The 26,060-nt window shown below is 40.0% G+C and overlaps 1 protein-coding gene across 5 annotated transcripts in view; it reads left to right on the forward strand.

Moving 5' to 3' along the window:
* The window catches only part of AFF2 (ALF transcription elongation factor 2), a 359,389-nt gene that overhangs the window by 216,134 nt on the left and 117,195 nt on the right, over positions 1 to 26,060 (forward strand). For all 5 annotated transcript variants that reach the window (XM_053989974.1, XM_053989970.1, XM_053989973.1 and 2 more), the window contains exons 5-7: positions 9,612 to 9,698; positions 12,656 to 12,692; positions 12,943 to 12,994. In XM_053989974.1, the coding sequence (XP_053845949.1) occupies positions 9,612 to 9,698; positions 12,656 to 12,692; positions 12,943 to 12,994 (176 nt within the window). The remainder of the gene's footprint in view (positions 1 to 9,611; positions 9,699 to 12,655; positions 12,693 to 12,942; positions 12,995 to 26,060) is intronic.

The following is a 26,060-nucleotide window of genomic DNA, read 5'->3' on the forward strand; positions in this document are numbered from 1 at the left end:
TAAATGCCAGGTTGCATGAGAGGGTTTCAGGTGGCTGGTTAGGTCTTTCTGTAAGAGAACAGAATTAAATGGTTGAGCATGAGAGGCAGCAAGGACTCTACCTCTGTGTTACAGATGGGGACCCATAGTGTATTGTTCGGCAAACATGCTAAGCTTTTTAACTCTCCAAAAGAACCAAGGTGACAAAATTAGAGGTACCAATCATCAGGCTTTGTATATCCAGGGCTTGCTGAATACTGATCAAGCTGTGCCCGTGTTATCCATACATTTTGGACACATCCATTGGATTTTTCAGCCCATAATCTCTATTCCAAATTTTCAGACAATATTCAGAAGTTTTACCACTGCCCTAGGCATTGCATAAGACAAAAAATGAGACAGCTTGTGCCCTGCAGAGCATTCATAGTCTCTGAAGTAGGCACTGGGAAGATAACCATGCTTCACAGGGGAAAGTGAATTCTTCATGCATGAAGGGAGAAGCAAGTTCTCAACTGAGACACATGGCAGGGAGAGCATCACATAGACGAGGAAAAGGAATGGTGAAAAAAGACAGCTTTGTAAGGGCAGGTTTCAGCTTTTCTAGGTGTTCACTGTGTCTTTGCTCTAGCCTCAGACTGCTGGTTTAATGGCATTACAGTGGAGGTGATGAGACTGTAAGAATAACATCAAAAACAAATGCTACCCTGGCACACCCACGCAGGAAAACCCTGCTGCAATACTGCTTGTGTGGTAAGCAGAATAAGAGATCTGGCAGAGTCCATTTGGAACGCAAAGAAACAGCTTTTGTAAGGATTTCAGTGTGTATTGTACAGCAGTGCCTGGTAGCTTCATTTCTTTGTATTTAATGAGTAACAACTCAGAGTCCAGTTTTAATGAAAGCAAATCATGGCTTAAACAAAAGAATTGGGTTTTAAATTTAAATAAGTTGCCTAACTTGGTTTCTTAATTTCCTCTATATGCTGTTTCAGGTAATTAACCCTCCTGTTTTAAAGCTAAATCCAGTATTTTCTGGCACAAATTAATGCTTTCAAATTCCTCATCATTTTTGTACTCAGTTTCATCATATTGTCAGGATATAAGTTATAAGCTGGTTACATGGGTCTCAAAATTATTGCACAATATACAACTTACACAGTTTCTGTGCTAAGCTTACAGAACAAGAGGTTTTGTGGTTTAGCAATCTAATTTTGCCCGATATTGAATTTGGAGATTTTATTTTTTCACAATGCTGCCATAAGTTGCTTCAGAAATTTAATGCATTTTATAATAAATTCCATTGATAAGGTCTTGTCCTGTAACTATATAACACCCTGTTGTACTTGTATGAAAAAACTCATGAATTGATTACATCTGGCAATGTAAAGGAGATGATGTAATGTATTGTATAAACGCACACAGTGGAGTGCCTCAGGGTAGGAGTAGTCTTGTTTTGTAACTGTAAATTATAGTTCTGCTCTCCTCTTGGTGTGAACCCTAAGTTTCAGAGAAGAAAAGAGGCAATTCAAGACATGCTTTCTTGCTTGTGAAGCTGAGGATGGATGGAACAAATTACCAGATTCCCTTAAACAAGTGCCAGCAGTGAATAGTTTCAAAACACAGTTGCTTATTTGCTTGGAGAATGGGGTTTTTGCCAATGTTTTTTAAATTGCAGAGATGAAATTATATGTTGGTATTAGTAACTTTTGAAAGAATTAGCTTTTTATGACTTATTGTGCCTTTGTTTATACTATACTCTTGTAGTGCCAGGATGTTATGTTGTATTTAACAGTTCAATGCATACTTCTTACCTCGTGGGGCCCTTGTGACAATAAGATGTGCCATGCCTGGGAATGGTTACCAACAAGTATTATTTTGAATAAATAAAATCAGTGGGATAGAGCAGTGCATCTCAGTGGGGTGGAGAAGCTGCCAAGAACAGGAGGTGTTGCATTGGCCATACTGTCCACAGCAGGGCTCTGGTTCTGTGTATTGGGCAGCAAAGCCATTAGTTTAGTTACCAGGAGTGACAGCAGAAGGATGCCTCACTTCTGGAACTGGGTTTGGTTCACGTGACTGCAGGTACCTGAATATTTATGGACATATCATTGACTTCTAAAACTGGTGTTAGCTGGTGTGAACCCAATATCCAGTTCTGGATGCTGTATTAAACAGAAAAGGTCTCAGCACAGCTGAGAATTTTTAAGTACGGAGGATCAGGATTTTGCCCTCATGATTGCCATGGTGTTCCTGAAGTGCTCTGTGAAAGACACAGCACCAAACACTGTCTGTAGCATCCCAGAGGAGCAGGACCTTGAGTCTGACCCATACTGATGTTGATGTTGATGTTCCTGACACATCAGTAGGTCTGTGCAGAGGAACAATTATATAGAAATAGAAGCACCTCCTGTGGCCCAGCATCTCATATGTGCCTGGCAAAACTTTGATCATCCTCTCCTTGCACACCACCATTATGACTTGCCCTTAACAAACCCCTGCCCTGACAAGATTCCTCCTGGCTGGGAAGCAGAGTTACCACTCCAGTCAGTGTCGTTATTCCTGGTTAGTACGTGCCTGTCTTTGGAGCATTTGGAAGCTCATGGCTCATCACAAAGACACCACTGCCTCCTGCTCATCTCCTGGAGTTTGGCTGGAAGCTCAGACAATGGTGGAAGACAAAGACATGGTGGTTCAGAGAGGCTGTCATACTTGCTGGGTGTATCTACCTTTGACTTCCTGAGTTCCAACGTCCTCATTTCCCACTGAACTCTTAATTCTCTCATCACATAAAACTTGTCAAGAATGCTGTCCTGTGTGCTTGCTATTAGGTTCTGCTTCAGTTTTTAAATTATGTGATTATTTTTGCCAGTTGTATTCTGTGAACTCCCCATGTCCTACATGCACTTCACTCATACTGGGAGTCTAAGCCTGGCAGGAGTAGGGATAGAGCTGCTGCAGATCTCTGTGCAGCTCATCATAATGGTGTTTCCATAGTGGGTCCATAAGGGATTGTGCTGCATGCTGCTAAAAATGCTAAGAACACATGAGAAGGTGCTGGAGGGCACAAAACCTGCTTGGTATTGAACTGAAGGATTAATTGTCCTCAGCAATGTAATACATTCAGACCAGTTTTTGACCATATAATCTTCCCGAGGTGGACCCTGAAGAAAATTATCGTGATCCACCTTGCAAAAAGCATTCACCCTGTTTGACAGAGGAGCCTTGGGGGTGAACTCCTGTATGCACAGCGTGGGCCATTTGGGGCCAGGCCCAGCAGGGAGCTGAACCCTTTGGCAGGGCACACACACTTTACATAGGCTATGGTTTCCTTAGGACTGTAGCAGACATGTGAAATTGAATCCAGTGGTGGGTTCATGTGGTGTGGCTCCATTACTCTCCCCCTGAAACAGCCTCTTGAGCTGAGATATCTTCTCCCTGTAATGGAGCACTGTTTTTCTTCACATACATGAGATTGGTTAGAGCAGTAAGTGCATCAATCATGATTTACTTTTTTTTTTTTTTATTGTCTTGTAAATGCTCTAAGCAAAGAATATGAGTGTTATTAGTTATAAAAGCTAGAGTATGAGGAAAATACATTGAAAAGTTTAAAATATATGGGAGTCATAGAGTACTGAGAAACTCAACAGAAAAAGAAAATACCCATATTTCTTTGTGGATTTCCAAATGCTAACAAAGTAGGAAAGGAAAACATATGCTCTAAAATTTATTGTCAACCACAATTGGCTTCTAAAGCAATTTCTATATTCATTTTCACAGAATATAATTTTTATCTGTCCCCTTCTTGTTAAAATGGAAAGAAATATTAATTTACCATTGGATGATATGGAATGCATGCTATTATTCCCCAGCTGGCAAAGGGAACTTATTAGTCATCATTGATAGAACCCACAGGTGAACACTGTGGTTTAGGCTGTGGTCAGAAAAATGGTTGCTTTTTGTAGAATCAACTCTAGTTTTTCAATAATAAACTCAGGCATGTATGCACTGTATTTCCAATTGTCTTTCAAGCAGCTTTTGGGACAGTAGCAAGACAAATTCTAGTATGACAAAGACATTATTGTAGATGCCACCACATTGTTCCTCAAAATATATGTGCTGAGCACTAGCCACTTGTAATAAATTTGCTAAAACAATTGCACGAGCAAAAGGTTTTCGGCTTTAACATTCATAGCAGGAAAAATAGCTTTCTTTGGAGGCCATCCCCCAAGTCTTTTAAATTATTTGTTCCTCTTACAGGGAAAAAGGGGTGGTATCCCTTTGATGATGAGATTTTTTTTTTAAATGCTGATACATCATAATCAATATATATTAATGAATTTATCTATCACATCCATGTCAGTACCAAAAATGTATCAAAATCCCTTCCTAAGGAAGCTTTTGACCCAGTATAAAGCAGATTACTGGTCAGGGTATTTCCAACTGCTTATTCAAATTATTGATTCCTTCATAAGGAATATGAATAAAAGCAACACATAGGTTTATTGTCTCTGTGTTCCTTTAGGCTTTAGTGTCATTTGCTTGTCATTTCCATGTATAAATATATATATCTATATATTCATTCTTTCCTTAGCCCTTCCCCCAAACTTGAAAAAGGCTGAGATGGTTTTTAATTCAGTATGCATCTCACACAGAAAGTGTGGCTGCCCCGCATGCATTACTGGCTTCCTACCAGAGAGAGTTTGATCAGGTTTGTATAAATGCAGAAACCAGAAAGATGCTGTGAAACAAGACGAGCTTTTTACTAAGGTTGCATTGATAAATAGTTAATAAAGCACTAATAAATCATTAATAGAGTCTTTAATAAATGGTAAATCACTTGGCTGTCTTTATTCCTTTCTTTATTCAATCAAAGTTGCTTAGCACCAGCTGTAACATCAAGTCTGTAATAACCTTAGAACATCTATTCTTCACATATTATTTTTTTCTGGATGTAACTTCAACATGCTGGGTCTCCAAAAATTGGAGGAAGTTTAGAGCAATAGATTTAGCTAAGATTTAAAAGTACTAAAAGTTAGCTAAGATTTAAAATAGAAGGTCATTTGACAGAGAGAATATGACAGGTAAGATCTCTTTAGCAGCAGTGGTCTCAGACTGAATTTATTGCTAGAGATGTGTGTGGGGCTGGTCCTCCTGCTCCACTGGCTGCCCTCTAATGATGTGGGAAGGTGTTGGTCCTGAGACTGCCTTTATGGCCACAGAAGAAAAAAAAAATGGGATTCATGCTTTGTTTTTCTGCCTTTTTGTGGATGTATCCACAAGAGAAGCAGCAAGAGTAGGGTTTGGCCAAACCAGTTGTGATCTATCAAAACTACAAAACAAGAAAAAGGGCTGGGAAGGGTCTTAGAAATCTCATCATCTACTACACATCCCTGTCCCAGTGTAGGAATCAATTCTGCCTAAGCCATGCCTGACTGATATGTGCTTATCTGTTCTTAGGCATGTTCTTCCACAGATGGAGTTTGTGTAGCCCTCTGAGCAATCTGTTTCAGTGCTGCAGGATCCTTACCATTAAAGAGCTTTCTCTTACCTCTAACTGGAATTTTTCTGGCTGCAGTTGAAGTTCATATCCTCCATAAAGCTGGAGAACAGATTATTCTCTCCTTTAGGAACAGCTCTTTCTGTAATTAAAGGCTGTTCTCATGTCTCCCCTCAGTTCTCCCAAGGGAAGTAGCATGAGCCCTGTATCTTGGGAGACTTCAAATTAGATCAGGCTAAGCAGTTCAGAGCACACTAGGAAGGGAAGCTGCCTCAGTAGGAATGCAGAGTACACAATCCTGCTCCTTTTTTCCATAATGGCCTCTCAGAGCCTGGCTCAGTGCTTTTATCTGTACTTAAAAACATGGTACACTTTCTTTTGAACAAGAAGGAAATTATGGAAAAATGAAATACAGAGACAGGAAATAAATCTTGAAGGTGGCTATTAATTTTAGGGACTGGTTTTGTAAAGCTATTTACCATATGCCCCATATCCCCTGTACTCAATACTCTCTCTCTGACCTCTTCCTTAAAAACTTGCAAGTTTAAATCCTTCCCCAGTCCTCTCCTTCCATTTAAATCATTTGGCCTTGTACCTCTGCATCCCTCAGAAGGTTTGCTTGGGGTATTTGTGTTTTGGGTGATTCATTAGATCGCATGTCTGCATATGTCCTTCTTAGTTACTTACCTGAGGGCTTTTATAGCCAAAAAAGCCAGACTTAGCTGAAGAGACAAGCATGTCTAGCTCTAATAAATGAAACACATGGAGTCAATTAAAACAATGTTTAAATAATTTTCAGAAAGGAGGATGCTTGATGTTACTACATCAGAGGACCACAGTGACTTTTAAGCCAAGAAACAGTGCAGGTTTACTTTCTCATTTAATCTCCAGGTCTGTAAAAAAATGCATGCTTCTATAGCAGTCATCTACCCACTCCAGCAGTTAACATGATTTTGGAATTATTTTAAGTCCAAACCATGTGAAAATAAATCCTAATTCAATTTTGTGGGATTACTTTGTTTCCATTAAATTCCTCTTTAAAGTGTTTCATATGCTTGCTTTTATTATTTTTATTTCCAGGAATTTCTAAATACTTCCAAATTTGGATTGATTAAAGTGTTTTAACTTTTCCTGGAAAAAACATGAATTTAATTCCCTGTCTATTTTCCCAGGTATTTACAAACTAAGGTGGTTACAGACACATCTTAATGGACACATACACAACAGACACCATCTGTGTGGCTCTTTATAGTCTTAACATATTACAAGGTCAATATATCAAATTTCACGAGCTAAACAAAATAGAGCTTAGCAAGTACTTAAAGATGAAGGACCTCCAGAAGAAATTGGGGCACAAGAAAGAATGGGGAAGTCATGTGGATGATTAAACAAATGACATATTTTCTTCTGATGCTCCATAGTAACCTACCTGTGCTTAAGGAACAGAGTAGGAGCGAGCTAAGCAGTCACATCCCCACAGGGTGTGGGGTTGGGATTTTTACCCTTCACTGACAGCATGCAGTGCCATTTTTGCATGTCCTTCTGTAGCTCAGCTCTGTGTGACTGGAGCATGCAGCTGTGTGGTGGTTGGTGTGGGGTTGCTGCCCGTACATTTTGAAGTGACATTTTTCAGATGAGTGAACACAAAACTTTCTCTTCCACTGTTCAAGGTTCTTTGGTCAACAGTGCTCTGGTACCTGTCTGTAGGTAGATGTAGGTATGTGTCTTTAGCTAACTATATACTTTCTCACTCCTTCCACACACAGTGTTGTTTTGTATGCTGAGCTTTAAATGTTTGTATTATGCATGTGTGATCCTATCTGGAATTTTCTGTCCAATAATTTTCATTGCAGTGAGAATTGAAGTGAAATGCTTCCATGTTGTTAGGTTGTACCTTTGTAGGAGATTTTGGTGCTCACAAGGTCACTCTGTAAACACAGAGATTGGACAGCCTTAACATCAGTGGAGGCAGAATTTTTTACCTTGTAATTGAATTTCCTCAAATAATAGCAGGCTCCTTTTCCCACTGTTTTATGTTCACGTGTCCCCTAATAGGGAGATGACTAGGTTTGCTTACACTTCAGCCTGCCAAGTAGGTAGGCAGTGGATACTACATGTGTTTTGACAGGCAATATTCTGAAATGTTTGCTGGCATCACCTCCCCATGAATCCCAGGCTCTCTGTACAGCATTTTCTGTGTGGGCAGGAAGAGACTGAGGTCAAGCCTACAATTGTAGTTCCAGAATATTCTTCATTTCTGCCTTCAGTCAGAATGCCTGGCTCTCTTTTAATTATGTGATACACTCTCTGTTTCTTCATTTTTATATGAAGAGATTTGCCACAAAGCAACCTCCATGGCAAAGGCTTTGGCCAAGGCATGCAGGATTTGGATTATATTATCTCACAGAGAAGTTCACAGGATGCTGAAATTTTTTTCTGCCTTCCCCTGTGCAGGGGCCAGACAATCAGTGCCGTTTAATAGTGCTCTTCCTGTCATGGCACTGAGCTGCCACAGCCTCACACCCAGGAGGGATGAGCCATTCAGCAATTGCTCCTTTCCACCTCATTGCCACCGTTTGGGCTTTGTCTAGTGAAAACAGGCCCTGGGCTCCACAGCAGAAACCCAGAAGTTCTTTCAGGAGTGCAGCCTGGCCCATCTGCCCAAGGAAGTCTGTATCTCTGCTTGTCCCACTGACTGGGGACCATGGTGCGGAGTTTTCCTTTCTCCTAATCTCCTCTGTGACACATACTTTGGGACAACTGTAGTTCTGAAACTTGCTGCCTCTGTCTTCAGTGAACTATAATTAGTATCAGCTGTAGCCACCCAGGGCATGTGTTTAGCCAAAATGCACCCACCACATTGACCTTTTAATACCACCTATATTTTCTTAATCAGTTGCATTATGTTATGTTTTTATTTGTGGTTCATTTGAGTGGTTGTCATGTTACCTACAGAAACTAGCCTGTTTATAAGCTTCATTGTGACTAGCCCTGGGTTTGACCAGTGTGTAATAGCACCTGGGAAGTGTAGTTTACTGCAGTCAGTCCATTGCACACAAGATTTCTGAGATGGGATGCTCTTCTGCTATTTGCCTCCCTTGTCTCAAAAAAAAAATTCCTTCTGAGCTTTTAAGGCAAAGAAAAACAACCAAGACAAAGATGCAACAGAATGCCAGGGACAACTATTACTGCGTCTCTGGATATTTATTAAATTAAAAACAAAGATAAGTGATAAAGAAGCAGTGTCTCCCACAAAACACACTCATTAGGCAAGCTTTGCCTAAGCCAGCACTTGTGCAGTTCCTTGGTTTTAGTGATTTTCCCCCTGCTCCAATGAGCACAAACCCCAGTGTGCTCCTGTCAGGCTTGCTGGGGCAGCAGCTCCCTGCAGTGGGAAGGAGTGGGTGTGTGCTGCTCTTCTGCTGCTGCTTGGTAGCCATGGGCACCCAGGTTGTTTCTCTAAAGATAATTGGGACATGAGGGAACGAATGATGAATAAACACACTGATATAGAAAATGGATGGGTTTTGCTTAGATGGTCTGGTAGGCACGTTTCACTGGATTCACCTGATTTCTCAGTCCCTCATTTTAAAGTGGAATCAGTAGTGCTCTGAGGCTGTGACATTGCTTACCACAGTAAGAGCCTGTGGCCAGTGCCACAAGAAGATGCTGTGGTGCTGTCTCTGCTCTCTGCTCCACCAGGCATTCATGCTGCAAGCCCATTCCAGATTTTTCTAGACCTGCCTCTTGTTTCTTTTGCCACTCTGCAGTCTTGAATAGGGCTGCATCTTGCCACCATGCATTCCCCTACATGATTGCACCCAGTGCTGTACAGGAGGGCCCCCTTCCTGCCTAGGCTTGGCAGGCTGAACACAGAGGTGGAGCCAGTTGCCCTCTGATGAAGACATGGCTGGTCACAATTTTCAAGAATAAAACCTGTCCTCACTCTCATTCTGAGGAAGCCCTGCCTGTGGGGTTGTTTAGGTGTTCATCTGTGACCTAAGAGTGTGAGGTGGTGGGGTCGATTCCTTGAGCAATTGCATCTCCAGGCTCAGTGGAGCAGATGAGACCATTTTTGGCTTTCTTTCTTTTCTGTGTACATGAATTTGTTTTCTAAACTTTTTCTTTTTTTCCCTAGGAGATGACCCATTCCTGGCCTCCTCCTCTCACTGCTATTCACACTCCAGGCAAGGCTGAGCAGACCAAGTTTTCCATCCCAAGCAAGGTACAAATGGGCTATTACCAGTGACCTGATTAGCATTCTGTTCTGTTGAGTGTTCTTTGCTGGAGAGTTTATTTTTGTAATTGGTCCCACTTAAAAACAATTTAATTCAATTTCTGATACTATTTTTATTTGGAAATTCCCAATCAGACTGGTGTTACTAGTAGAACTGCTTATTTAAAGCTGCAGAAGACCCAGTGGAAGTAAAGTGAGCTTTTTATCTCTGTTGTTATGGGAGTCTTTCTACGTCAAGTAAAACATATTTTGTTCGGTTTTCTTCCATTATTATTTGTGCAATGAAAAGGTTTGAAATGGACTTTTCCCACTTACTGATTGATTGCATGGTGAGGTTTTGGCTGCAAAGACAAGTTATGGTGAGTGAAAAGGTCCTTGCATATGAAGAGCATGGTGGCATCTCTGTGTCACGCCCCAGAGGGAGGCACAGAGTCTAGGCACACTTGCCTAGAGAGTACCTGTAGTTCGTGTAATCCACACTGAGTTGTTAAATAAATAAGTGAAGATGCCCTTAGCCCACAGTGCATTATTGCCTTCTGGCTATGATTCCAGTAGCACTGCTAGAGATCAAGCTCGTACCTGGGACAGGTTCTGCCAGAGGTATCTCATGCTGGGACTTGAACAACTGAGCTGATGGTGTTTGGGGAAGAAGAGAACTTCCCCAGGGTGGGAAATTTATACCATTCTGTCATAGAGCTACATAAAAGTTTCTTTCCAAAGGCAGGATCTTGAAAAATAGCTCATTAAACTGGTACTGCTTAACATTTTAGTTCAAGCAATCATATCCTGATTTAGAAACTGGAATGTGATTTTGCTCTTACTGATTTCCCCTGTCTGAAATATAGCTACCATACTTAGTCAGAAAGAAATTAAATTACCAATATCTTTGGCTTCTTAAACAAAACCAAAGCCAGTGCCCAGAATGTCTTATTTTAATGGAATGTGATTGTTACTGCCCTAGCACTACCACTGTCACTGCAGTTTCCTGCTGCAGTGTGAAGCATCAGAAGTCATTGAATCAGTGAATGGCCTGGGTGGGAAGGGACCTTAAACATTATCTGGTTTCATCTAGTTTCCTGCCTTGGGCAGTAAACCAGGTTGCTCAGAGCCACATCCAGCCTGGCCATGAACACTTCCAGGGATGGGGCGTCCACAGCTTTTCTGGACAACCTGTTCCAGCACCTCACCATCCCCACAGTAGATTTTTCCTGATACCTAATTTAAACCTACTCTCAATCTGAAGCCATTTCCCCTTGTCCTGTCACTACATGTGCTTATGGAAAGCCCCTCTCCATCTTTCTTGTAGGCTCATAATTACAAGAGCACAATCCTCGTTGCAAATTGGGTAAAAGTCAGCTGAACCCTTTACGGTGAACTGTGTGAATACAGTTTTTACCTACTGGAAGCTGGTAAATTTATACCATCTCTTAATTTAGTGTTCTTTTTCTGATAAGCCCTTCAGAAACTGGTTTGGGTCCTGCAGACTAACACTATCTCCAGTGGTAGCAGTATAAGCAGAGCTTCAGAGAAGCTAAAATTTTGGGTTTGCTTTTCTGTTTCTATCAAATTGGCTTTGAACTTTTAAGATCCACATCAAAGTTAATTTCTGGGCACATTAAATGTTGATCCTAAAATTCTTGACCATATCACTTCAATACAAAATCTAATTAATTTTTTTTTTTTTTTTTTGAGCCAGCATTGCAGGAAATAGGCAAGCACATAAATGTTTCCATGCTCGGTAGTCTTACTTTAAAAAATACAACAGAAGCGTCTCTTCAAAACATCACTTTAAGTCAACTATGGCTGGCCAAATTATGCATCTAGGACATAATATGGCTAGGTTGTGCAGCCATATAAACCAGAGACAGGCACTGTTAGAAGTTTTCAATTCAGCTGTTAAAATAAAGGTATTCTCATGAGAAACATACATTTTAAAAGTGTGATAAAAGAGGTGGAGCTTATCAAAATAATTTATCCCTTTGACATTTAAATTTAAAGTGCCATGTTTACTCTTAGGGCATTATTTACTTCACAAGGGACTGACTGACAGCACAATATAATATTAGGAACTAATAGTGCCCTAAGAGGAAGTGCAGTGAGGGCTTTAATGACTTTAACATCCTACAGAACTAACACTTCCAGAAAAGCAGAGCCAGGCTGGAGGATGAGGTTGTAAATAACACCTTAATTTCAACTGATCAAACTCAGCTTGGAAGGAAAGCTGATGACAATCACTGTGGACTACAGAGCCTAGAGAAAAACTAAGCCAGAAAACACTGTGACATTAAGGAAACAGCTTAGTTATTGTGAACCAACAAGAATCCTGGCATTAGCATGCTCAGTGTTGCAAGCCAGACTCTTTGCTGGTTTTTAGTTGTTGTACTTCCATTGATTTCATTGGATTTGGACCAATTTCCATCAGGTGAAGATCTACTTCCCGTGTCTTTATCAAATCCCATGTGTCACAGTCCAAATAAATACAGTGGCTACCAGTAAAAGATTACTGTATTTCCAGGCAGTGAGATCAAACAAAAGAAAGGCAATGGTACTGAATTTAATGCATAGCTGCATTCATGCTGTGTTCTAAATTGTATGTCCTGGATGGCTCCTACACACATCCATGGCCAAGCCTGGGGAAGGCTTGGGCTGCTGTGGGTGTAAATCTGTGTGTTGTCTCCATAAAGGGGGGTGTAGATTTACAGCAGCTGAGGACATACTCTTGCCTCAGCTCTGAAGGGTCCCTCAGTGGTGCTCTGTCTCCACAGTTAATGTTTTTTTAAACTAATGTCACTGGTGCTGCCTTAACAATGCCATGATCCCTTCCCTGTGCCATCTCCTTCCCTGTTGGTACAATGCCAGTGCCCTTAATCTAGCAAGCCAAGATATATCTTACCTTCTTCATCTTATTTAACTAATGCTGACATTTTGTGTGTTCTTCTTTGTAGGACTCCCAACATCTGACCTCAGGATACAATGTACAAAGTAGGTCTTTATCATCCTAGTCCTAACAGTCAGGGTTGGGTATTTTTTTTGTCTGCTTAACATCGTTAAAACAAAGGCTAAAAAATTAATTTCTGTGGTGCTAAAGCAGATCAGTTCCATTTTTTATTACATGTTATGCATTGTGGCATGTTGTGAAACCAAGTATAATTAGATGGGCTGACAGCTTTGGGTGCATTTTAATTCTACAGTAATCTTTTGACATTTGAAAATGTGTTTCCTTTGTTTGCAGAGTGGAGTGATCCAGCAGGGAAAGTTGCAACTAAGTCAGTGCCACAAAAGTCGTAAGTATTATTATTTCCAGCTTTAAATCTCATTTTAAATTTATCATAAAGCATGAGCTTATTTCTCCAAAGGTAACTAAAACCTGGCTCTGCTCATAATCTTGTCCTGGTGTTCAGGTGTTCTCTGTAGTCCTTAAAAATTAGCCATAAACCAGTTTTATGTTTCCAGTGCTTATTACTGTTTCTTCTTTTTAAGCATTAGCTAACAGAGGTATGTGTGAAAGATGAGTTTATTAAGCAGAAATAATGCTGATTTTAGTTCTACAGCTTGCCAAAATTAAATCACTTTTATGCTTCTCTCATCAGATACTAAGCCTCTTACAATAGAAAATGCAACCCAATGAACAGATGATGCAGGAATTTTTACATTCATACAGTGAGAGAGAGTAAAAACACATCATACAGAATGATTCTGCTAGCTAATGTTGAAAAGCTGGTCTTGAGTTTCATACACTTTGAAACAGCTGAAAATCACAGATGATCTATAAATATGACAGTTGAAAATTGTGAAAGAAAGAGCTAATTCTCCATTGTTAAACCATTTTTCTTTGGTGCTTGTCTGGTGTAAGGCTGCAGTAGCATAGCAGTGAGTGGAGACCGAATTGTTTTTTACTTTTATCCCAGGTTCTCTAATTTGCAAACAGGAGCTAAATAGCAACTTTGAACAGTAGGCTATTGTTTTATACTTACGAAAATGTATGGGTGTGATTTCAGTTCAGAGCTGCTGTGTTTTTTAGTGTTAAGTGTTCTAAAGTACTGAATGCAGAACTGTACTAGCTTAACTGACAGTTGTGTAAATACAATATGTTCATTTAAAATTACTTCAAAATTATTCTAGTGGTTGCCCTTAATCTACAAAAGACAATTTTAAAAATCCCTCTAGGGGAAGCAAAATCAATGTGGAGATACCTAGACAAGTTTTAAAAATGAATTTAAATATACCGATTCTTAGTGCAGGTTTGTGTACACAAAAGGGCTTGTTGGAGTTCCGTGATGTGTCTGTGACTGTGGGAGAGGTACAGGACTAGAGCAGATGTGGGTACTGAATCCGTTGATGTTCTCAGCAGGCTCTGAAGGTCCAGTTCTTTACTCACAAACTCAAGTTATGGAAGTGCTCATTCAAATACAGTTGGTTGAGTAAACCTTTACAAAATTGTGGCTCAGCGAATTATCAAATTTTAAAATTAAATAGGTTTTTTTTTTCAGATTAAATGAGAATTGGATAGGAATGCTAATGATATTTAGATTATTTGCATGGATAGCATTTATTTATTAAACTTAGTAACAAATTTATTTTTGCCCTTTGCTGTTTGGCTTCCAGTAATGACTTGGTTTTTTGTGAAGTCTCTAGCAACTGTACCCATAGTTCTTGGTAACAGGGTGGGTGCATTCATGCTTCAGAACATTGAAGTGATCCAAATCTAACATCAAGCACATTCCATAATGTAAAAAAAAAACCGGAAAAAATATTATTGCATCTTAAAATTATTTTTCTCTAAAAGCAAATGTATTTGGATTCCACTGTGAAAAATATTTTAGTGAGTGTACCATAAAATACAATATTTCAATAGTTTGTAACCAACAGTAATAGACTTGTCAATCATGGTTTATAGTTATAAGCCGAATTTCAAAAGAACAGTGCTTCAGAGCTCAGTGGTATATAGTGCATTTAATGGGACCAAAGCTCTCTATAGGAAGCCTGATATAAAATCTGAAGACACTGAGTACATTTTATGAACCAGTTGTTCTCTGTTCTGCTGCTTGATCTAAAGTTCCAGTACTATCAATCAGATTTCTGCTGCAATGAACTGCCTTCTTACGGTAGGTGATAGATTTTACACATGAGAGATCAGAGCTGCAATAAAGCTACTTTTATTTTTAGCTTCCAAATGAAGATCAGCTAACCCATTACTATCACTTTTTCTCTTTTACTGCAGAAAAATTGTTAAGGCAGCTTCTAAGAATTTCCACAGGGCTTTGGGAGGTTAGAAGGCAGTCCACTGTGAGGTTTGGTATTATGAGGCCAATGTGTTTCTTTAGATCTGTGCGTGCAGTTACCACCACCTTCATGGGGAATTGCAGTACTTGAGCACATAATGAAATTAAAGCAGGAGTGGGACAGAAAGATGTAATGGTATCAAGTAGAGCTGGATAGTGCAGTCCAAACAAACCTGATAGGTAGACAGCTCCTGCAGTCATTGTGTATTTTAATGACAGAGTGTTTATCAGATTGCAGTTGTATAAAGGAGGATTTAGTCTCTCTAACACTGGTTGGTTTGGGGGATATTGCAGTGTATGAGTGAAATGACAGTCCAGCTTATCCCCAGTAACATCTGTTGCTACACTCTCAGCCACACAGTATGGTCTTACTGATTTCAAAACTATCCCCCACCAATTACATATTTTGTCAATAGGATCTGTCATCCATATTTCAGTTTGATCAAATCTTACTGAATTTGACTCTGTTAGTCTGTATGCTTTGCTAGAGTCCGTTTAACCTGGATATATTTCTAGCTGTTACCCAACTTTTTAAAGTTCATGTGCAATTTAAGTGAAACTTAAATTATCTTTTCCGTTTACATTGGTCCTAGTGACAGTCCTGTACATTCCACTGGCTTTGTTAGAGATCCAAAGGAGCTGGTAATAATGTGTTTGCATTCATCATACTGCTGAGTTATACCATGTCTACTTGAGAGGCGAATGCACAACAGAGATACTTTACCTTCATGATGCTGCATTCTGCTCCAGCAGCCAAGCTGTCTGTATGTCATTACAGGGTTCAGGTGTAGCAACATGGGGGTCCTAGAAGATCAGACCAAAGGCATGTATGATTTTTGCAAGATAACCTCTCAGGTGCACACTTCCAGGGGAAAAATGAGGATGATGTACTGCAAGGTGGATTAATTTACCAATGTGTTGCTATTGTAGAGAGATGCAAGATGCATGGCTTCTTGTCCAAGTAAAGCTTTATGAAATACAAATTTCATCCTTTTTATAATGTTTCAGTATACTTTGTTACATCCACATGCTGAATAAACCAAATCCCCAGTGCAGCTGGTAAAATAGAAGATAGAGTAGTTAGGATTTTTTCTAAATTCTACACCTATGCACATGAGAACATGGACTTATAACTAACCTCAGCTCCTAAGTTACACTCAAAAATCTTGAAAATGAAATTTTGAACACCGATGTGCATGCATGTGTGTGTACTGTGGTGAATTTTTACAGCTGAGATCAGGCTATGTAAAACTGCAGCACTTGGTTTCCCTTTTTGTAATTTCAAATTCAGTGTGAATCTCTGCTGGGCATTGTGCGGTCAGTTTTCAGCCAGTCTGCTCTGATTAGTTTATTATGAAGCAGAGTAAGCAGGAACAGATAAGGTGCAACCAATTGCACTGCAAAGGATTTTCTGTCAGCTTCCATGAATTTGAGGGGACGAATTCAGCTCATGACTTGGGTTTCTGTTATATAATTGCCATTGCAAGTATGTCATCCTCAAACATCCAGTCCTTTTGTTCTGTTTTGGTTGTTAGCATTTGGCCTTTGTCCAGTTGGAAACTACCCAGAACCTTTTTAATCAAGCACATCCTGTGTTTTGAAATCATACTGCAGAGTAGTCTTGGGTAGTTTCCATAAAAGCCTAGCTAAAAAGAAGAATGTAATCATAATGGTATTCTTCCCCTGTCATAAAATTACTTCCTATACTTACTGTATTAATACAGTATTAAAAGGCCCTTCTCATGGGCTCAGTGAACTACCGGAAACCATTAAAAACTCAGAGCAGCAAATTTTTATGGATCAGACAAAACCAACTTGTTTTATCTTTATGGAGTTTTTGTTATCCATCATGCTTAATGATACACAACCTGTGTGTGGAGTAGAGAGCAGCTAAATACAGGGAGCTTAAAACTAAAGCAAGCAGCTGAAAATCTTTTTGTGATATTTCAGCAAGGATTTTCCTACGTGTGTTCAGCTCAGCTTTCAGTTGGGCCAGGATTTCACTTCACACTTCCAAAAAAATTCAAATAAATACCAGTACTTTCCTAATCCCAAATATTATCATAATACTTGATGGAAGTGTGTTTGAAAATGGAAATGTGCTTCTCGACATCTAAATACTTTTCATAAATATCTAATGGCTTTTTGGAAGATCTCCTCTGTGTCAGGGACAGCCACCTGGGAACATAGAAAACAAAATTTGGCAGCATGTGCAAGCTATGAATTAAAGGTAATTCACAGTTTGAAATGAATCAGCATGAGGTCCTTATGGAGAGTAATCAGACATCAAGAGGATTTTACACCAAGTATTGGATATTGCAACAACAAGTAATGTTGTTATTCAGAACTATTCAGAACATTCAAATCAAGAAGCACTGGTGAATTCTTAACCTGGAAAGAAATCAGTTAAAAAAAACAACAACAGCAAAAAAAAAAAAGGGATTCATTCCATGTTCATGCATAATTTCCAGAAATGCACCAGGAACCAAAAATGTAAAATTCATCTCCAGCTGGCATAGGAAGCAGGTTTCTATTTATTTGTCAACTCTCTATCAGTGTTGCAGTCACAATGCAGCCCAGGTGTAATACACAGGAGAAGCTGAAATGTTCCTATTACTAATTACCGTTTTTAGCTGACCATAACAAAGCGTGAGAGCACCAGTTGAGCCCTCAGTGGTGACAGCCAGCTTTTTGTCACAGCCCACCTTCACGTGGCCAGCCTGAATCATTGCACTAAGTGCTGCCTGTTTGTTAGAAGTAGGAAGTTCCAAAGATATTCCCTCTGGGTAAACTGGGAAAGTCATGACTACAAGGGCCTCGCAGTGCCATGTACAAATTATGATAAGTGAAACAACAGTGGCATGTAATTGGAACTCCATTAATCTTTAGAGAGCTCCAGTGCACTATATTAAAGGGACAAATAGCAAATGAAAATAGAAGGGTCTATTTTGAGAAATGTCACTCATCTTTCATATTTACTGTTTTGTTTTGTAAGCTAGAAGGTTTTTTTTAAATCCTTTTGCCTTGTAAATTCTTGGGTTTGAAGCAATGATAGTCAGTCCAGACTGTTGCTTTGTTCCTCACTGCTGCAGGCTTTGCCTTTTGAGCAAAATAGGAAGTAATTTGGAATAATATACTAGTGTTTCCTATGGACAGTTGCCTATAGAAGCAAACTTGCAAAATATTTCAGCTGATGTGAAATACGTGAAAATCCAGTGTCATAATTAAAAGCCCTTCATCTTTGAAGATAAGCCCATAATTCAAAATAATTTCTAAATTAGGCTTTTAATTTGTTTTCATTATTCAGCTGGCTCACATACAGTTTAACCTCCCTGTCAAAATAAAGTTATTTCCTAATACATTCTTTTCCATGATCTCTTTCTCCTGACATGTTTATAAATCAGTTTTAAAAATGGTGGGAACGGAACTAAATTAATTCTGTGATATTTTGCTGATCAATTTTTAATAATTTTTCTTGCCTATCAGAGGCTTACTGCCTTTAAGGCTGTCTGAAACAAGCTAACCAACTGCATTCTTGCCAGCATTGCTGATTGTGACTCAAGTGAGCACTGAACCATTTGAATTTCCTCTGATACTGTATAACCCCCCATTAAAAATTCAACATTTATTTGCCCTAACTAACGAGTAGCAGTTGAAATACTTTGTTCTCAAGCAGGATGCACTCCTGTGTCAGTGCCAAGTGCATGCAGTCGCTGAACTGCGACCACTGAAATGTCAGCATTAATAGAGAGAGGTAAATGACACACAGTAACATGTTTGGATTCCTGATGTATTTCCCTGTCTGCTACATATCGTTTCCCATTTTGGAAAGTGGTTAGACTGCAAATCTGCCACAGGTTTCCCTGTATTGAAAGAGCTTTTTCACAGGCAGCAGCACATGTTGTGCCTTTATGGCTTAAGGCCAGTCTCAAACTGACCTCCCAATTTACATTTCTGTGGGATGGAGTCACTTCCGAACTTCAGCGCAACTTCAAAGATTCATTTTGAAAAAGAAATACACTCAGTAAATCTGAAAATGTAAATCAGGGTAGAGCAGAGGAAGCCACCACACTCAGTTCCTCTCCCACCCATTTGTTTTGTGACCCACACACTTGCTGATAAAAGACATACAAATGAAGTTCTTGCTTGGCTTTCTGGCTGCCATACTTTCGACCTCACCATGTTCCCTTTGTCTTAACTCTGACCTGTCAGTAAATTTCTGGTCCAGAGCCAAGCCATTTTTCTCTCTGGCTTTTTTCTTCCTGATGCCCTTTGCTCCAGTCCCTTTCATTCTTCCTGTCATGGCTTAGACTTTAGTAGCCTGAGACAGAGAAAATTGTCACCCAAATTCATCTGCACCATGCTGCAAAATAGTCATAATCGGAAATGGGTTTGAGAGAAGAATGGATTTTGCCAGGAAGCTTGGCATTCATAATACCAGAGTGGGTCTTGAAACTCCCAATTTGTGTCCTAAATACCCTAGGTAAGACTAACAGCCACTTTTCCTAATATTCCAACTTAATCCTTTGCATCTTTCCTCTGAATCCCTCTGACAACCCCAGTAATCCACCACATTTTTCTCAGCTTCACAGTCTCTATCCAGAGGAACTTCTATTGCTACCATTATCCTTTGGGCAGAGGGCTCAGCAGGGCTCCAAAGCCTATCAATTTTCTGGCCAGAAGGCTTATTTTTTATGAAGTGAAGTTCTCACAACACCCCATGGGGCAAGGCCATGCTCACTGCTTTATGCTGTTTTGGATAGCCCTTGGAGCCACGGATTCAGAATACTTGTACCTTACAAATACATCCTCCCAAACTACAAAAAAGGAAAATATTACCCGCTGCTGGGCTAATTACTGCTTTAAATTCCCAGAGGAAGAGCTGCTTCACTCACTTGTGTCCATACATCTCAGAAAATTTATTTTGAGACTTTCCTAGTGCTGCAAATGCAGCTTTCCAAGAAAATGTAGCCCAGGAAGAGGAGGGAGATGTCTATTGCCTTACTTTAGTAGGTACAAACCAATTGCTTAATTAATATCCATCTTGTGGAAACACAGGAGGAAGTGATTCAGCTTTAACAAAATCGTCCCTTACTGGGAAGTCTTGTTTATTCAAAATGCTTCACAAAAAGATCTTTACAGGTTTTGAAAGAAAGATGTTGATTCATCTACCTCATATTGTCAGGAAAGATGTAAGTGCAGCTGTCAGGCTCATCTGAGTCTGCAGAAGCAGTAAATGTCTGCAGTAACGAGGGGATTGCTTTCACAGCTATTTACCTGTTAGACTCTACTAAGTATTTGCTTTTTGGGTGTCTCTGCTTACTTAAATGCACACAGCTGGTTTTTAAGGACGTAGATATGCTTTTTTTGCAGAGAGAGGAATGTGAATCAGTGCTGCCCATGTTTGATTTAGCATGAATTTCAGTAGTTCCAGACAAATTCAGAAGCCTTTACAAATCATAGAGCTTCAAGTCTGGCTGTGTGCTAGACTGGAATTTTTTGTTAGGTCAGACCTTTATCTCAGCTTCTTTTTGTGGCTCCTTATGGGGAGATTGAAGAGGAACTGAAACTGGTGACCTGTCTTGACCTTTAGTACTGGATTAAAATTCCAACTTGCTGCCATGGCAACGGGCCTTGAAAATTAGATCCTGACAGAAGCAGGGAGAAACTTAAAACTGCAACTGCTGCACTGAATTGAAGAAAGGTTGCTTACAAATGTCAGTGACAGACTCTTAATTGAAATAATCTGCCTCTCCCTATACCAAAAAAAAAAAAAAAAAAAAGGAAGAGAGAAATTAAAGGCAAAAACCAACCAAACAAGCAAAACCCAAAAAATGATTGTGAGTTGATTTTTTTTTAGGCAAAAATCTATTGCAATTCAGAGCTCATGCTGCTGAATCTAGCAGACTGTGACATTTGAGGTGGCAGCAAGAGAACCTGCATGGTGAGAAGGGAGCCAGACATGCACTTGCAAATGTCTGAAACCCCCCCAGACCAGACTGGCAGCAGGAGCCAGACAGTGGCCAGTGTTAAATCACAGGTTAACTTTCTGTTTTCTTCTCCTTTAACCTGACACGAGGGATCAAAAGAGACATCACAGTGTCTCCTCTGACTCCAAGGATCCATGCAATTATCTGTTCTGTAGATGGAAAGGGATAAACATAAGCTAGATAGTGCTATTTCAGATCAAGTGTGATAAAAGTTACTCATTTTCCAATCTAATCAATGCAACAGTCAGAGGGAGATAATAGTGCAAGTCCTTCACTGCTAAGGGAGGTTAAGTTGTTTTTTCCCCCATGGAGAGCAGAATGCAGCAGTAGCCTGAAGGGAGAAGGTGCTGAGGGTCACCTAAAGGATTTCCTGCTCTTTTTTCCTTTATCCGGGAATACCCCTCATCCCAAAATCATCTTGCAGATCAGTTTGCAGCACAATCTTGTGTAAACCTGTGGCTTTCCTCACTCTCCCCAGGTCCTGAGGATGCTCTGAGGGCCCTGCTCACCTTCCCAGTGCCACAAAGGACCAGAACAAGCCCCCATCACACCGGGGAATGCTGCATCCTAGCAGCAGCTAGGCCTATCTTTCTAGAGTCCTGGTAGGGATTGCTGGCTTCTTGACAAAAAAAAACCCACAGCAAAACCCATGAAAATGTAGATTTTACATATGAGAAAAAGGATGTTTCTTAAGGGACAAATGGAGTTGAATTGAATTAGCTGTTCTGTAGAGTTAGGTAACTGCTGCAGAATCAGACTAGAATGTAGGTACCATATAGAGCTAGGTGAAAATTTAACAGCAATGAGTAAAATTCTGGAAGAGATAGTTTTGCCAAAGTGTAGTGTCCAAATCCCAAGGCCATGTTTGGAGTTTAAATACAAGTAGAAAGCATGGCAAAATACTACCTTTAGTTTTCTAAAGACTGTGCTGCCCAAGTACTGGATTTAGTTATGTATAGGTGTAGTTTAGAATTACAGGATCAGAGGAAATGTTGCGGATGTTTACACTCACAAAATTTTGCTTAATGGGGTTTGTATTGTTCATTGCATGGTTTAGAGAAATGTTTATCACTAACAGTGTCTATTTTCCAGGCAGATAAGCATTAAGTAAGTGCAGGTTGCACTGAAATTATGCATTATATTATCTTAACAAATAATGCAATATTGTCTTAACAAAACCCCCATTTCTGGAGTAGACACTTGATACACAGTAAAAAGCAAGTGAGTAGATGAGCAGTTTTCTAACAAAGGAAAATAAAAGCCACTTAACATTTCTCAGACTCTGAGTTATGTGCTTCAGACAGTTAAAAATAGAGGCCATTATTTGAAATTTGAAGTGCTGAATCAATTCCTAGAGTAAGTTACTTACTTCAGAGGACTTGCTGTCAGAGATGAATTTGGCCCATCCCGCTCTACACTTGCCACTGTTACCATTTCCTGCAAAACACCACTAATTCTGCCTTAATTACTCTTAGACTAGACTATGGAGCCCTGGAGTATCTGGCAATAAACTTGTGTTTTGCTGGGAAGGCAGGTAAAGAACCATTTAAATAGGTTTTTGAAATAAGCATGAAACCTCTGAAGATGTACTGTTGTAGTGCAGACTGTATATCAAAATATATAAGCATCCAGTTGCAACAATGGCTTTGTAAACACATTACTGAGCAAACTATGAAAAGTAATCCACCAAGGGGCTGTTTCCTTAACTCATAAGCATGAAGTTAAGAGACCAGTGCCATAAAGTAGATGTGTGCTGTTAAAAAAGACTTCCTTTTATGTGAGATTATTTTGTGTTAAGCCCAATAGATGATTCCTTTTTTATTTTTAGATGCATATCTTTTAATACTTGAAAATAGTTGTGTTTAAGAGAAAAATCAGCTATCCTCAGAAAATCTGTGAATAATTCATTAATATGTGAGCATGGGGCAAACCATGCTTGAGGGTAGAATGAAGGTGCCCCCGTGCACCTCACAAGGGCAGAGTGCAGCAGTCCTGCCACAGCTATCCACTGGCTTTTTGTGGAATTACAGAATTGTGAGGGATAAGGAGAAAAGCCTTCAGCGCTGTCACTCCTTTCAGCTGCCTGCAGGCATGGCCTGAGGGTGGTCAGAGCTCCCCTCCTGGGGCAGGCAGAGCCTCCTCACTCTGGAGCCCAGTGGTGCCTTGGTGAGCTCCCAGCTGCTCCAGGGCAGCAGGGCTTCGGCTGCTTCCCCAGGAGGAGCAGAGTGTCTTACAGATGTTGTGGAGGCCACCGTTTCTAACTGATCTTGGCACGTCTGTCAGTCATGTGCACATCACTTCCCTCCCTGTCAGAACCCTGAACCAGCTCAGAGCAGCCTGCTGTAAATAGGAAAGGCAAGAGGGAAGCTGTGCTACAGGAGCAGCTCTGAGCCCTCGTTGGCATCCTGCCTGGTGCATGGCTGGGGAGCCTTCCCAACTCTCAGCAGTCAGGGATGATGTCAGGAAGGAACAGGAGATCACAGCCAGGGCACAGTCTGAATTGTGGGTTGATAAGCTTGTCTGCATTTACCCATCATGTCTTTCAAAGCAAATAGCAGTGCTCCTGGTGACAAGGGGAGTTTGCTCAGAGAGAGTGCAGGTCCTTTTCAGAGGGATTTTGTTCAGGAAATTTCAAAACTTGAGTAAGAAAAGGTGTTAAGTGAATTGTATACAGTCTGGATGTGGAATTAATCTACTGTAGCCAAAACCTGGTAGGAGCTCATGTATTGCCAATTGCTGAAATTTCATGCAGTTTTGTAGCTTGTGCAGCTTTGCAAACACTGACCCAAAAATCCAGTATCACCTTCCTTCTCCAAAGGACAGAACTTTCTGTGCTCTTTTGCTTTAGCCAAAGTGTTAACCACTTATTATTGACTCTTGTTAGTTGAAAAAAGCCCCACACAAGGACTGACGTTGCCTGGATCCCTGGTAATATATGGTACACAACTCACACTGATTAATACCAATGAGAGAGCATTCATTGATTTTGATTTTGTTTGCTTAATCTAAGTCACTAGAAAAAGTACCTTTTCAGGAGAGTTGAGAAAATTCATATGTTGAAATCTCAGGTGTGATTGGTTGAGGTGCTGTTCTTAGAAGTAATGGGATACTGAGACTTTTCAGAAGAAAGGCCAATATATCTGGTTATGAAGATTTTCAGGACTCATTTATTAGTATAATGAGACAGTGTTCCTGCACTGTTGTGTTTCTGGAGACTGGAGGTCTTAATAATCAGCTGCTGTTCTCTAGTAAGTTTTTTAAAAGTCCAGTCTGATAGGTAAAATTACTTCATGTGTAGCCTGCAGAACATGTGCCATGCATTGTATTAAAAAAAGAATAAAGCAAACACAATGAATCTGTTAAATCATAATGTCTCCCAAACGTGAAAAATTTGCAGATTAAAGCTCATTGAATACACATTTAAATGATAAATGATAATGGCTTGGAAAGAGTCATTATGATCTATTTCATCAATAATCCACATTTTTTGCCTTGTAACTACACCAAGGATGAATATAATGAATACTGCCTGATGAAAAAAATATTTTGTTTATGAAAGAGAATCAGAGAAGAGAAATTCTCAGATTAACAATTTTAAATGGTTGTTACTGTTTACTTACATTGTTTATACATAACAGATTTTTCCCATTATTAATATTAATAATTTACAGCCTCAGAGCTTGTACTCAGGAAAAAAAACCCCACTTAGTATCTGGATACTCAAACTGCAGTTTATTTCACTGGATTTTGAACAGCATAAGTAGGCAGAATGAAGCAGGGGTGCAGAATTAAGCATTCAAGGTTTTCAGCTGCAGATATTCAGTGCTTGTTAGTACCAAGTCCCACAAAGTTTCTGAGCAGAGTGCAGTAGGTTTGTCACAGATCTGTCATGTTTCCCATACAGAAACACATGCACGTTTTCTTTATTTACTGTGTGCTGGGATTTGCTGTGCCTGCCCAGGACAGCCCTCAGGGTACTGCAGCAGTTCCCAAGTACATTCACTTCAGTCCAGGTGGTGCCAGTGTGTTCTGGCACTCACAGGCATGCACCTGTAGGAGACCCACTGGGCTTTGGTCAAGAAAATCTTCAAATTGTGCTAAAACAAAATTTCCTGCTAAGGAAAAAGGAGGGGTGATGGTAGGCACAAGTGTGCTGTGTTGCCAGCTCCTGGTTGTAACCTCATGTGCAAGTGATCTCATGCCTGACTAGGTTAGGACTTCAGTGGCAAGAATCTTTAGGATTGAGTTCCTGAAGGCTCTTTATAAAGCAACAGCAAAATCTTTTTGCTATGAGGGATGACAGATTGTTTCTTTGTGGTCTATTCCAACTGAAATCAGTGGTTAAATCTGAAATTTTTGAAATCAAGTTGGTATTTTCATATGTGACACCCAAAAGCTGAATCTGCTACAAGTATAAACTGTGGTGGCCTGACTGTCAGAGTCAGCCTGACTGTGTTGCTGGATAAAGTGGATGAATTAACAGTGGAGCAGGATCCCAGTACCCTTAGTCATAAATGTCATCTCAGTGAACTTACCGGAGTCATTCCTCTGAAGGACATGAAAGTCCTTTTCAAGAGCCATGTTTATCAACTGTTTCTGGGCATTTTCTGTTTTCTGGTAACATACCATTGCAGATCAGCACCCTGGAGCTATTTAACAACAAAAGACTGTTGGAATGTCATCTGCAAAAAAAAGAGCAATATCGAGTTCTAGGGCCTACATAGCCCTCTTAAAAACATCCATGATTTAGGTAGTTCTCTTTAAAAAAAATGCCTATTTTGCTCTTTGATGTTATGTAGCACACAACTCCCACTCTTTCTCTTGGATATTTTCACCATTCAAGTGCCTACAATCTCAGGCAGTGGGTATCTGTATAAATGCAGCATTAATAGCGTCCTGTACTGCCACAATGTTTTGAATTATAGAGGTGGAGGGCTTTTTCACTTTGACCACATGCTTTTTGTAAATACTCCAATAAAACATAAGCTTGCAATGAATTTTTGTTCCCTTCTCCTCCTGAAAGCCATATGCCAAGTTATCCCTGAAGCCTGTGGCCGAGCCTCTGTGGCTGGCCCAGT

The sequence above is a fragment of the Vidua macroura genome, chromosome 14 (genome assembly GCF_024509145.1).
Source record: "Vidua macroura isolate BioBank_ID:100142 chromosome 14, ASM2450914v1, whole genome shotgun sequence".
Classification (NCBI taxonomy): domain Eukaryota; kingdom Metazoa; phylum Chordata; class Aves; order Passeriformes; family Viduidae; genus Vidua; species Vidua macroura.